Genomic DNA, 13,611 nt, shown 5'->3' with positions numbered 1-13,611 from the left:
AGAACAGAACCAAGAATAACAATCCATATTTAATGACCTAAAACAGGCTTACAGTGAGAGGTTTTTTTTGTATTGGCTGCATTGAGACCACTGTTATGAATTGGGTCACTTTATTAACAGAAGTCACTATTTATAAAATCAAACTGCTTTTCTCGAGCAAAACCAGCCGAAAACCCAATTTAGGCTACATAGTGCAATCTGCTCTACAGTAAATGAATCTGTTACAACAGTGAGCTAAATGAACAACAATGTAATTAGGTTTAATGTGTCAGAAAGAAAAATAAAGTTGACAAATAATAAACACGCACAGAACTGATTATCTCCCTGCAGTATGTTTATCAATGTAGCAAAATTATTTATTGAGTATGTAACTGTAAAAAATTGTGCAATAATTGTTAGCTCCTGTATACATTTTCTGGTATACAGTATGTTTTTAATATGATGTTGAAAACGAATGCACTTAGATTGTACTTACTGTTATAAACCTAAATGTGCAGAATTCGTCAAAAGCATTTATTTTTGTATTTTCATTATTTCTTCACCTTGTGGAGTTACTTACTGTAGTTAAAGTCTACCACTAGAGGTCACTAATGAGTTGTTAAAATCTAACATGCTTTAGAAGATCATTCAATATATAATACACAATACTGTCACTTCTTATATAAACTGTATTTACCACCATACAGGTTTATTTACGGCTTTCTGTCAAGGTACTTCAATTTTGGTAAAATGTTGTACAGTACATTGAATTAATAATAGTTCTACTGTCTTCAATGGTGTACCATTTAAAATGTAAAATAAAGACAATGATTTTTAAAAACAAAAAGACTGAAAATCCAACACAACCAAATGGTTACTTCCTGCCACATACATGTCTGGATTACATCAATAGCAACAGTAGATGAATCTCTTTAAAGTAAAACACAACCTGCCATGACCATCGCATTGCTCTACGGAAAAAAATTAATAGTTTCTCATTTGAATGTGGTAGCCCTGAGAATTATTGAGCACGGCACTATGGGAAACTACCTTTTTTGTGAAGCGAATGGAGGGCAGGTAAATGACAGAAGCAATGCTCCAGCTGATGAATAGTTCAGAGAAAAAAAAGCACAAAAATGTAACTTTCTATTCTAACAGAACAGAATTGTCTACTTGCTATATACAACTGTGCTATTATTTTCTGTGATTTTTTTATTATTTTTTTTAAGTGGATTTATCTCCCCCCCGCAAATCTCTAACAGCTAGTAAGGCTTCACCATAGATTTTAAACTGTGTTTGCTGTTTTTGTTTAAAACAGTCCAGATGGACCGAGTCTGTGGGTCTATTGTTGAGCCCAATTGCTACCTAATGAAAACAGGCATTCTCATTTAAATCCCTCTTTAATTTCATGCTTTGCCAAGAACTGACCTTGGCATCCCTGCAGCTATTGGAAAAACAGCACTTTAGATGCGTCACACATACAGCATATGGAGCTAGCAACAGTACTGTGTTTCTCACCATACAGAAGCTGCTCACAGATTCTGAACGTCACTCACAAACAGTATACACTAGATGTAACTATGAACAAGGAAAGGTAGATCTGTGTGTTTGGTTATTTATACACTAGTCATTCCTAGATATTAAAGGGAAGAAGTATGCACCAAAGAGGAAAAAAAACTAACTTGGCAGTATTCCTGGATACTGGGAAGTGGGAGGTATGGGGGTGCTCTGTGTGGTGACACAGTGTCTATAGACATGGTATGACAAGCACTGCATACTATCTAATCAGCACATCCCTGGCATATTCATAAACCCGTCCTTGTAGCCTTTCCACATAAAGCTTAGACATGTACAGCAACACATCAACTAGATTATATTAACATTAGATTTAGACACTTGATTGACTATATGTCATTTTACAGGGAACAGGACTTTATTTGTATTTATTTATTCTTAAAAGTTGACTTTTTTTTTAACCAGCTAGCTAGACATCTGTAAACTGGCTCTGATCATCTTAAATACACCCGGTGAAGACTGGTATTATAGTTTACAATTATTACTGCTTTACAAAGATAGTAAATTAGTGTGAAAAGTATACAAAAGTATTATTCTGTCCCTGTATGTGTATATACTTCACTCACAGTATATAGGTTATCACTCCTACAGACCACATGTCAACCTCTGGCCCATAAGCAGTGCCTCGCAAAATTTCAGGAGCTGAAAGAACACAAAATACATTGTTTTACAACTGCAGCATTTCTTACCTTTTACATGAATATTACGTTTAAAGCACATTTTCAGAACAAAATAACAAGAATGAAGAGTTAGGGATTATAATGACACACAGGGCTATATTTTTAAAGCTATATACTCCAAATTGTATTTCTCAAAATTTGTTTCTGAAAGGGAATAATAAAAAAAAATAAAAAAAACATATATTAATGGTCACCTGCTCTTCCGAGCCACAAAATCACAGAACTGATTGAACTTCAGGCAGAAGCAGATAGGCTGCCATCTGAACACCCACACATACCCAGACCCCTTGGTGCCTGGTAAACTCAGGTTTCTTACTTTGAACTCATTTTACTATGTATTGTATTTATGTATGACACACGTTGGATATGAGGCATAAACTGCATGTTGATAAACTAACAGATTTTGAAGGGTTTTCCTGCTGAAGCGTAAGACACACCATAGTCCAGAAAACCACTGAAAGGGTTTGCACCCATCAGGAACAGCTAACCTGGCTGGGCAGCCATACACAAAAAACACTAAGAACCCAAATGGAAAATCAAAGAGTTTAATTGATTTTGCCCTCCTAATAAGCAATATTGGGATTATGATGAAGACACTGAGACAGGGAGTAGAAAATAATACAATGTGTTGTTTTTTTTTCCCATGCAGCACTACTCTTCCTGGTGCTTCATCACTGTCATGTCTCCTTTTGTTTCCATAGTTACAAATAGCCAGGAGTTCACAGTTCTGACAAGCACTTATATCATAATATGCAGCAAACGGCTCTCGTTACCTCCTCCTATCATGCAACAGCTTGTTATCTTCTCAATCCAATTAGGCATCACTTTTTATTCACTGGACTAGTGTCAACACCACTCATCTTGTTTACAAAAATAGTTGCTGTCTACATTAAGGGAACAAATGTGTCCCTAACCCCCAACCAATAAATCCAAAACAAAAATGTGTTCCTTATCAAAATTATCATCATCATTATTATTATTATTATTATTATTATTATTATTATTATTATTATTATTATTATTATTATTATTATTATTATTATTATTATCAGTTGATCTAAATTCATTAGCTGGTAAGAAATCCTTTTTTTCTTATAAAAAGGCAGACACCAGGCCTGAAGGAACTGATTTCTGCAGTGCACTGTCTGAATTGTCTTTTATCTTTTGCTCTCAGAATGTATCTTCTCTGTTAAAATTGTCACAGTCTCCCCAATCAGCAGCATAAAGAAGTCTTGAACCCTTTCCAAAGGGATTGCTGCAACAAAAAGATACCACCCTTGTATAAATGACAGCTGGTAGCTGAAGTGTAGCATGATAGATGTCCGATGTTAGTGTGATTTAATGGGTAAAGCAAAGTAACAAGACTCCAGAGATACTGCTCTTAATGTTTAGTTATACCACCGAACTCACTGGATAGCACAGGGCATGTCACTCCTGGTGGTTCAATTCTCCCATCTACTGTATATACTAGCCATGACAAGAACACCTTCAATATGTAGCACACATTTTGCTGTTAATGGGATCGCATGACTGATTCATGTGTTAATCCTAACTACATTTTTGTAATGCAAGTTGCATTCTGTGTTGTTAGTTAGTTAGTTTCATTCACCATTGGTAAGACAGCAGAACTGACAGAACTGTATCAAGACCTTACAGATTCTGATACTCTATTCTATTAATAATACTCTATTCTGATACTCTATTCTATTAAAAACTCAACCTCTCTAAATCTGACCTCCTTTTCTTTCCCTCCTCCTCCCCCTCCTCTGATCTCTCTATCTCTGTTCCTCTGGAATCTACCACACTCTCTCCCTCTTCCTCAGCTAAAAACCTTGGAGTCACCCTGGACCCCTGCCTCTCTTATTCCCAGCACATCTCCACTCTGGCACGCACTTGCAGATTCTTCCTGAGCAACATCCGAAGAATCCGACCCTTCCTCACCAACTATGCTACCCAGCTCCTGGTCCAGGCCCTGGTACTCTCCCGCCTAGACTACTGCAACTCCCTCCTGGCTGGCCTCCCTGCGTCCGCCACCCGTCCGCTCCAGCTCATCCAGAACTCTGCTGCTCGCCTGGTGTTCTCTCTACCTCGCTTCGCCCACGCTACTCCACTACTCCGCTCGCTCCACTGGCTCCCGATCACCGCTCGCATCCAGTTCAAGACTCTTGTACTAGCCTACAGATGCCTTGATCAGACTGCACCCAGCTACCTCCAGACCCTCATCTCTCCCTACACCCCCACTCGATCTCTCCGCTCCGCCTGCACTAGAAGACTGGCTCTACCTCCGCTACGCTCCCCTGCCTCCCGAGCCCGCTCCTTCTCCACCCTTGCTCCGCAGTGGTGGAACGACCTTCCTACAGATGTCAGGACTGCCCAGTCCCTGACCACATTCCGGCGCCTCCTTAAGACTCACCTCTTCAAACAGCACCTGTAGAACTCCTCTGTTGTATCCTGGGACACTATCACCCTTCATTTAAATATGCTTTATTTTGCTCTTATCTGCCCCCTATTTTACTGCATTTAATCCTGTACCTCAGAATATTGTAATCTCCCAAGTGTTTAATCTGTAGTATTTTGTACTTAATCATATCCTGATGTAACTATCACTACTTAATCATATCCTGATGTAACTTTCACTATTATCTGCTGTATTATTGAATTGTGGTTTGTCACACTTGAGAATTATTGTATTTCTTGTTCTATTGTATGACTTATATTGTAACACTTGAATGTATTTGTATTTGCTTGCGATTGTAAGTCGCCCTGGATAAGGGCGTCTGCTAAGAAATAAATAAATAATAAATAAATAGGATACTGATACTAATGATAACTGACCTATAATCATTATGTTCGGTCCCATATATTATTATTATTATTATTATTATTATTATTATTATTTATTTCTTAGCAGACGCCCTTATCCAGGGCGACTTACAGTCGTAAACAAAAATACATTTCAAGAATCACAGTACAAGTAATAATACAATTAAGAGCAAGATAAATACAATGACTGGTTCTAGCAAGTAGATATAAAATGTTATTAAGAGTGTTGATTTTTTTAGTTTCTTTAAAAAAAAAAAAAAGAAAATGTAAATACTGCTCTGACTTGTTTAGGTACAGCAAATACCCAGGAAAAAAAACAAACACAAAAAAAACATGTTGATTTTAAACAGAAACTGTAGACCTGCTGGAAAGACAGCAGCAAGATTAAACCTACCACAATATCCAGGGGTTCCACAGACAGTCTTCATCGTGACCTGGTCATCCACGATTTTAGATAGGCCAAAATCAGCTGTAAAAAAAAACAAAAAAACTGTATCAGGTTTGGACGCAGTCCTTCAGTTTTTCATAATAGAAAAGGCTGCATCATGCAATATATTATAATACATGACAGATTAATTAAGTACAGTTAAAAATCTCCTCTGTTCATTTTATGGTTGAAATTTCATTTTCTACTATATTTAGTGGGTTGAAGTATAACAAATGCCCAGCATCAGTCATATTTCTCAATTTATTCTAGTAGGTACCAGTAAAAACAGAATTTTATAGAACAAGGAAAATATTGGTTCACAGGCATCAATTTCTGAAAACCATTTTGGACAAAACAGACGCATTCGAATAGCCATTGTTACATATGATATATGTGATGTATTTCTAAAGGTAGGAGTCGGACTAAAACTAGAACCACCTGCTGTAACACCATCAATAGGGTGTAGGGCCATCATGGGCGGGCGGAACAGATTCCTCATTAAAAATACAAATAAATACTTTAAGATTTGATATTCATTAAAATATGGCTTCTTTAACAAAAGTCTAGAACAGTTTTATGAATATCAAACTCTATTGCATTCGTTTGAAGTCTTTTAACTAATTAATTAAAACTTGACTGAAACTAACTTCGAACAGAAACATGAAGCTTTACAGCAATACATGTCAGGAAGGCCTTTTGTGTAACAAATGAATCAGTCAGGTGAGGGCAAAATCACACACAAAAAGGAGTTCTACGTGTCGCTGGTGTTTCCAATTTTATCAGTTGCCTTCATGAAGACATTGAAAGCCATACCTATCTTGAGTGGTGCGTCAGGAGCTGAGGTGGCATATAGAAGGTTCTCAGGCTTGAGGTCGCGATGCACGACTCCGTTTTCATGCAGGTACTGTACAGAGGGAAAAGAACAGGACGCAGACCATAAAATGAATGCAGTCAACGAAATCACATGTTTATGTTTAGTTAGCTTGTTCCATGAAGTTTTCCTCTTAGCAGCAGTTAATGAAGAACTTTTCAGGTGTGACACGTCTGTGGCAGGATAAAAAAAAGTTTTTTATGAGGCTTTGTTAAATAACAATAGAAACTAGGACTGGCATACATCTGTGAACACCAGGTATTTTACTGAGTTACTGCCTCGTACAGTAAATTAGATTAGATCCCTCAACCTCATACCATTAGTAGTACTACTAGGCACTCAGATCACAGCAGCTCAAACATAAAAATAACTTAAGTGCCATTCTCCTCACTCTCAGCTGAGCTTAGTGTTGCTGTATGAAATTCGCAAAAATGGAGTGGAGATGAGGGTTCTCAAATATTATAATGGGATGTACTAAAACTGCCGGCAATTGCAACACTTACAATTGCATCAATTTGTTAAGAATTTTTGAAAGCATGTTGCTGTCATTTTTCAGTCCGTTTTTCTCGTGCGTTGCCAGTTGTACTCAGTGTATTTTGGAGATGAACACCCAAATACCTATTTTTCCCTAAAAGCAGGGTGTACTTATAAGCCTTGAAAACAAATTTCTATGACATTTCTGGTTTCCCCAATGTGTTGGGAGCAATAGACTGCACACATCTGCCACTAACCCCTCAAGCTCATTCTGAGCATCTGTATAGGAATAGGAAACACACCTATTCTATTAATGGTTTGTTGTAATTGTGCACAGTTTAGCACTGCACCACTGACTAACTTAAATAAAAACTGACAGTAACACGATATATAATACGAATTAGTGGTATCATGCAAAATTTGCTGCTGGTCCCTTGAGATTCGTATTAACAAGAATTGACTGTCCTCCTGTAGGTACCATAACTTTTATTTTGTGTTAATTGTCAATGCTAAATATAATAATAATTTAAAAAAAACAGCTAAAATCATTTAGTTTCAATTTAAAATAATCTTTTATTTGCAGCAGCATGGTTTATTTTGTGTTACCGGAAGCCTACAGCAGGCTAAAGTAAAAATAAAGTGTGCTTGGTATTCATTTGATTTTACTACTGTACTGTATACTGTAGTATAGGCTCACTGTACAGATTCATATTTTTTACATAATGTAATGTGTAGCCTACCCAAGACACATTAGTGTTATTTCAGCGCAATGATTTCTACATTTAAAATACATTCAGGACTATAAATGTATGTGTGTGCGATTTTATTGTATTGTTTTTAAACCTGACACCTCCTTATGTCAGACAAACATATCCAGTATAGCAAGAGGCTACTGTATGATTATGAAAAACTTTGATAGAAACTAATTTTTTATTTGGGAGTGAAGGTGAGGACCCCACTATAGAAACTGATGGGATTAAACTGCCTTTCATTATTTATTCCAAAAAATGTCGCAAGACTCTCGCAATGCTAGAGATCTTTCGAAGACGACACAAAATATTAACATATTTTCTCTTAATACATACGACAAAATGTATACTTTGTGAATTGTTGCAACAGATATGCAAATTGTGGTATGTTTGCGCTGCGACTGGCCCATCTGAGTACATCTACCCCTGTGTAATTTTAAATGGGCAGCATGGGTAATATCGACGACACAGTGTGACGTGTCGCAAGAATATTATGTCCTGAAGGTCTAGTACAGGTCTCTGGATAAATATAGTGTTCTTATTGGTCGCCATTAAATCAAATCAGATAGATACCCAATCCACAGAAGCTTTGCTTGTAGCGTTCCTTCTCCCAAGTCTAATCAAACATTATCTGTTAAAGACAGCACATTTACTACCAATTAGTGTGGTGACGAGGCTTCTGTTGAATTTCACATTTTATTCAAACTTTTAATTAAACAAGGAAAGTCAGTAGAAAGTTAACACACTGTAATGAGCTGCAAGATGTATTTTACTCATGACAATAATAAAAAGTAATTTCAGAGAGCAGTAAACATGAACAATCCTTTGAAAGACTACTTAGCACCTCGTTTCAAAAATAAACCTCATCAGAAGGAAGACTGTTTTCTCTAGTGCCACTATGTAAATGAACAGGCCAATCTATGTATGTGAGAAACCTATCACGGCTTATTCACACACTTAAATAAACAAAATTAAATGACTCTTGGCCACAAAAAACACTATTAAAAGCTTGCTTTGTCAGTAATTATTATTTACTGTTAATTATTATTTACTGTTAACTTTAAATGGGAAAGGGGGTTACAATTAAATTGTTCTCATTACATTCTCGTCTAAAATCTACATTTATGTTTTTCCCCAGACACATTTTTAACTCAACTTATAATAGCGTTTGACATTGCCCTTGACACATTTTGAGTTATTTGAGATAGAGTGACATGATTTTCAAGGTAATTGCTTATTCTTTGATATAATTTTAGATTTTATGGTCTACATAAGAAATGGGTGAAGTCTGGTACTTTTCAGTGAAATCGAAGTCTAAACGGACAACTTTCTGACAGCTATGGCTCCAAACAGTTGCAGTTGTCAATTGCAAAGTTGAAGCAATAACATGTCAACTATTCTGATAGCAACATGTCACCTACAATTAGTTGCTTCAACATTTGCTAGAAAAAAAAGGTCTGTTCAGTGGTCTTGTGTTCAATAGAATAGGACTAGGCTGGTCTACAGTTTGCATCACTTGCGGCTTCAAATGAATTTGCATTGCCTATACTAGCAGGATGTGTTAAAATATATATATATATATATATATATATATATATATATATATATATATATATATATATATATATATATATATATATATATCAAATAGTTTAACAAATAGTGGAGTGGTTTAGAATCATTACTGCACCATATTATTTCCCATATTTTCCACTTTGAAATGCCAAGTTACATGTTTATTGATCCCCACACCCACCATTATGATGCAATTGACCCATAGAAACGGCATCCAGCCCATGCACTCTCACCCTTAGTCAAACTGGCCTTACACTAGAATTGATCCGCTTCCATGCTTTGTTACAATGCTGGACCAAATCAGTGTAATCACCCACATTTACATTGGGTATATCTAGAGTGGGATACATCTTTGTTATCCCACTTCAATGGAATAACATGAATGGGATAACATAACTGGAATAACACGCTTACCAGGACTAGTTTTGAATGTGTGTTTGTTTACATTCCAATCCAGTGGTGTGCTGCTGAAATTCAGGATGGAGCTGCGCTTCGGTAGTTCAAACAATACTGCCACCGATGCGTGCTTTATAACTTTAAAATGTTTGAGATAATTTCAAATTTAGTTCAGTCAAGAAATTCCATCGACCTATCTGTCTGCGTCTGACTTATCCGAATAGCCTGTAGCCACTTCATAAACACAGGTAATGGTTGAAAACAACAGAGAGGCCTGCACACTGTCAGACGAGGTCAAAGTTCTACCTAAAAAGACAGCTGCAAAGAGATCATAAACAGGGTTCGAAATGAATCTGCATCAAAGCATAGTCTGTTGACAATGAAAGTAAAGATCCACCAGGTAAAATAATTCATGAATTGATTTAATTTATAACATTTACATATGACAGCAGTGTGGAGTAGTGGTTAGGGCTCTGGACTCTTGAAAGGAGGGTTGTGGGTTCAATCCCAGATGGGGGACACTGCTGCTGTACCCTTGAGCAAGGTACTTTACCTAGATTGCTCCAGTAAAAACCCAACTGTATGAATGGGTAATTGTATGTAAAAAACATAATGTAATTGTATGTAAAAAAATAATGTGATACCTTGTAACAATTGTAAGTTGCCTTGGATAACGGCGTCTGCTAAAAAATAAATAATAATATGTACAGAAATAAATAATTTACACATTTTTGCTTTGAGTTGTTTTGATAGGGGTATTTTTAGTTTTAATAAATCTTGAATTTCTGAATAAAATATTCTCTTTTGTGGATTGCTGTATGATTAGAATGGGCGCTTGGATCTGGAAGTACAGTGTGAATAAACTAAATAGGCCTGCTTCTTTCTTGACAGTTCAGAAACCAGATGGTGTGATACTAATGAGCATGTCCATGCTTTCCTCCAAGCTTGAGATTTTCTTTTTTTTAATGCAACATCTGTCTCAGGCTAATCCTGTTGCTGTCAACAGCAGATATAGGGCTTGCACACCTGCACTATGTAGTGTACACTTTTGTGCAAACGGGTGTAACGTTCATGCCTCAGGTATTTGTTATCCAAACGGCATGTAACCTGTAATATATAGTATGTAAAAAAAGCTCCATCATCCTGTTGCAAGTTCTAGTTTAAATTAAAAGCTATTAAACACTTAGCTCAACAAAACAGAGATTAAAAGAAAATGATAATGCCAGAAGGATTACAATAATTTTACATTTTAAATGTACCAAAACTAAGGTACATTTTAGGCTTTTATGATTTACACATTCCTCACCACCATTTCCAGCACACCAGTTGCCTTGAAACAAAATCAATGGGACAAGCAGCAGATAGGCCTGTCAGTTTCATGATGCTTTCAAACTTTAGGGCCAGGGTTACTGGTGTTCGAGTCGAGGTGCTGTAAATGACTCAAACACTGGTCGTGTTTACAACAACTTTTGACACTCAGAGCTGTAGAATTTTGATTCCATCCTTCCGACATCGTACTGTAGTTTTCTAGATTTTGGAAATGAGCCTTCCAAGCATGGAATACCTGGAGGGGATAGGCTGGTGGCAGTTTGGTACAAATAACATCGTTCCATGGGTCAAAAACATGTCAAATTCAAGGGACACTGACGCATCAAGGATCTTATCTCCTGTAATCAGGCATCCACTGAAGCTGCTCTCACTCTGGGATCTGTAGTCAAGGGAACCTCGAGACCCGCCCTCCTGTAAAGCTCCCATAATGCATACAAAACGGTGTCATGAACAAAAACATACAGGGAGCGTAGCATAGCAGAACTCTTCATTAGGCGAGCGAGTGTTGAAATACTGTAAGTTCATAAATACAATCTATTTGCATTTTCTTTACACATCAATCAATCAATAACCTTATTAATGGCATTTCTTTCTACAAGAGAAAACCAAAGTTATTGTATTGTTTTACTGAGACGTTCACTTGTATGTATCTGTTATTGTTGACTCGGTTTCTCATTTTAGTTTAGTCAGCGGCAGGTTAAGAATTTTTATTTTTTTTTAATAATAAACAAAAATGTTTCAAATTACTATTTCTTGTATCATGTTTCATTTATTAAATGAAATGTAATACAAGAAAGAATAGCAACCTGAAACAATATATTATAAAAACAATTGCAATTATTAATTACTAACAATTATCTTTAGAATATTTTGTTTCAGGTTGCCATTCTTTCTTTAGTAGTGACTTCAATATAATGCATACTGTATGTTTTGTAGGTTTTAAAGTGCTGCTGAAAAAAGTTATTGAAGTTTTACTGTAGTTTTTAATTAGAAATAAAAAAGAAATCCTTTGTGACTTTTCCCCCCTAAGAATGATATTAGAATAATCGATAATCAGGATTATTTTCAAATATCGAACAGATAATCGAATCGCCTTGTAAAAGTGATAATCGCTCATCACTTATCACACAACTTCAGAACAAAGAACACAGAGCCAATGAAACTGGGTATCAACAAAAAAAGGCAACCTGGGAAAGGACACAGAGCTACACCATTCCTTCCCACGACTGCCAAAAGTACATTATTAGAAATTTCACTTCTCTGAATAAACATAAATTACAAATACAGTATAGACAAGACATACACACCTCCAGATTGATTCTGATAAAACCACTGACATGTCAGAAGCATAATAAAAAAAAGGCAGGGCCAGGTGGATTTTTTTCAGGAACAATAAAGCTACAATCATAGCATGCAACCTCTATTTCTGTTGTAGCCAAAGTGTGAATAATTCTAACCGAGCTGCTTTTGATTGTAACGGTTTACACAGCCTGCTACATAAAATGAGAAATAAACCATGTTGATTACTTGTTTTGCAATATCCTCATTGAATGCCTTTATATTTCAACTAAACTCCATGTTTAATGTTCCAAATGATTGATAAACATACACATTTTCTTTTTAATAAAATCTGTCTAGCCTAGTACCAGAATTATGTGATATTTCCATTTAAAAGCACCAACACAAAAAAATAATACCTTTCTGCATGCTGGACCATCTTAATCTACCAGTACAATAGGGTTATCTGTATCTGTTCAACCTCTTATTTTTTCATTCATGTTGCTTGAAAGTAAAAAAAAAGTGGTTTTAATTAAGTGCAGAGAAGGTCATTTCATTATCAGGCAATTAAAACAGGATTTATTTGATTGAAAAGCAATTATGCTCCCAACTTAAAAGAAAGCAACAATTAAAAAAATTAAAACAACAAACTTGACGGTATTGTGATTATCCCTAAAAGGCAGGCTTTGCTGTTGTCAACGCAGTGAAGGGTTGAATCTGGTCGTAATCAGAAAGGTCACATGTAATTTCCATTAAAAGAAACATCCTATACTTGAAATACATTGATAAGGGCTTTTATAATATACATTTGCAGAACACTTGGATTCATCCATATTCTGTTAGAAACTGAATGGTGCCCAGTAATCAGCACTATTCATTTGATTGAACAGTTTTAGAATATTTAAAGCCTTTGCAGTGAATGCACTTTCAATTATTAGATCTTCAAAGCTTCAGGGCTAATATGTCACTTGCAATAGGTTTGACAGGGTAGTGTGTGCCTTTTTCTATCCTATAAAAAGTTATTTGCATTTTTATCAAATCAATCCAGTTAACTACATGTTAGGCAATGGCTCCGTCTTTTCTTTCTACCCATGGTATAACGACTGAGAAGAAAAATAATGTAATCTCTATTTGGATTTGCATTTTGATAGGATAATTAAAGCATATCTTTATTTTTTTACCATATTTTATAACAACATACATTCCCTGCCACTGCAATAAAAATAAAATTAGACATATCATAAAAAAGTAGATCACTATGACCTCCATCCACTGTAAGTACTGTACATGTAAATTCAACTAACGTATGTGGTGACAGAAGGACACGTTCCTCCACATATCCCAGGATTCTGAATAAAATTAGTAATTGTTTTATATTAAATCAAGGATTGTTTTACCTGGCGGATCTTTACTTTCGTTGTTAGACTACGCTTCGACATGGTTTTTTGATCCGTC

The 13,611-nt window shown here is 35.9% G+C and overlaps 1 protein-coding gene across 2 annotated transcripts in view; it reads right to left on the bottom strand.

The window, feature by feature from the left end:
- LOC117964180 (calcium/calmodulin-dependent protein kinase type IV-like) overlaps positions 1-13,611 on the bottom strand; it is a 107,913-nt gene that overhangs the window by 5,597 nt on the left and 88,705 nt on the right. For both annotated transcript variants that reach the window (XM_058991709.1, XM_058991713.1), the window contains 3 exons: positions 6,298-6,388; positions 5,452-5,526; positions 2,121-2,196 (listed from right to left, as the gene is read on the bottom strand). In XM_058991709.1, the coding sequence (XP_058847692.1) occupies positions 2,121-2,196; positions 5,452-5,526; positions 6,298-6,388 (242 nt within the window). The remainder of the gene's footprint in view (positions 1-2,120; positions 2,197-5,451; positions 5,527-6,297; positions 6,389-13,611) is intronic.

This window comes from Acipenser ruthenus, chromosome 2 (assembly GCF_902713425.1).
Source record: "Acipenser ruthenus chromosome 2, fAciRut3.2 maternal haplotype, whole genome shotgun sequence".
In the NCBI taxonomy this organism is placed as follows: Eukaryota; Metazoa; Chordata; class Actinopteri; order Acipenseriformes; family Acipenseridae; genus Acipenser; species Acipenser ruthenus.
Note: the sequence above shows the minus strand (reverse complement) of the source record. Positions and strands in the feature narration are given on the sequence as shown.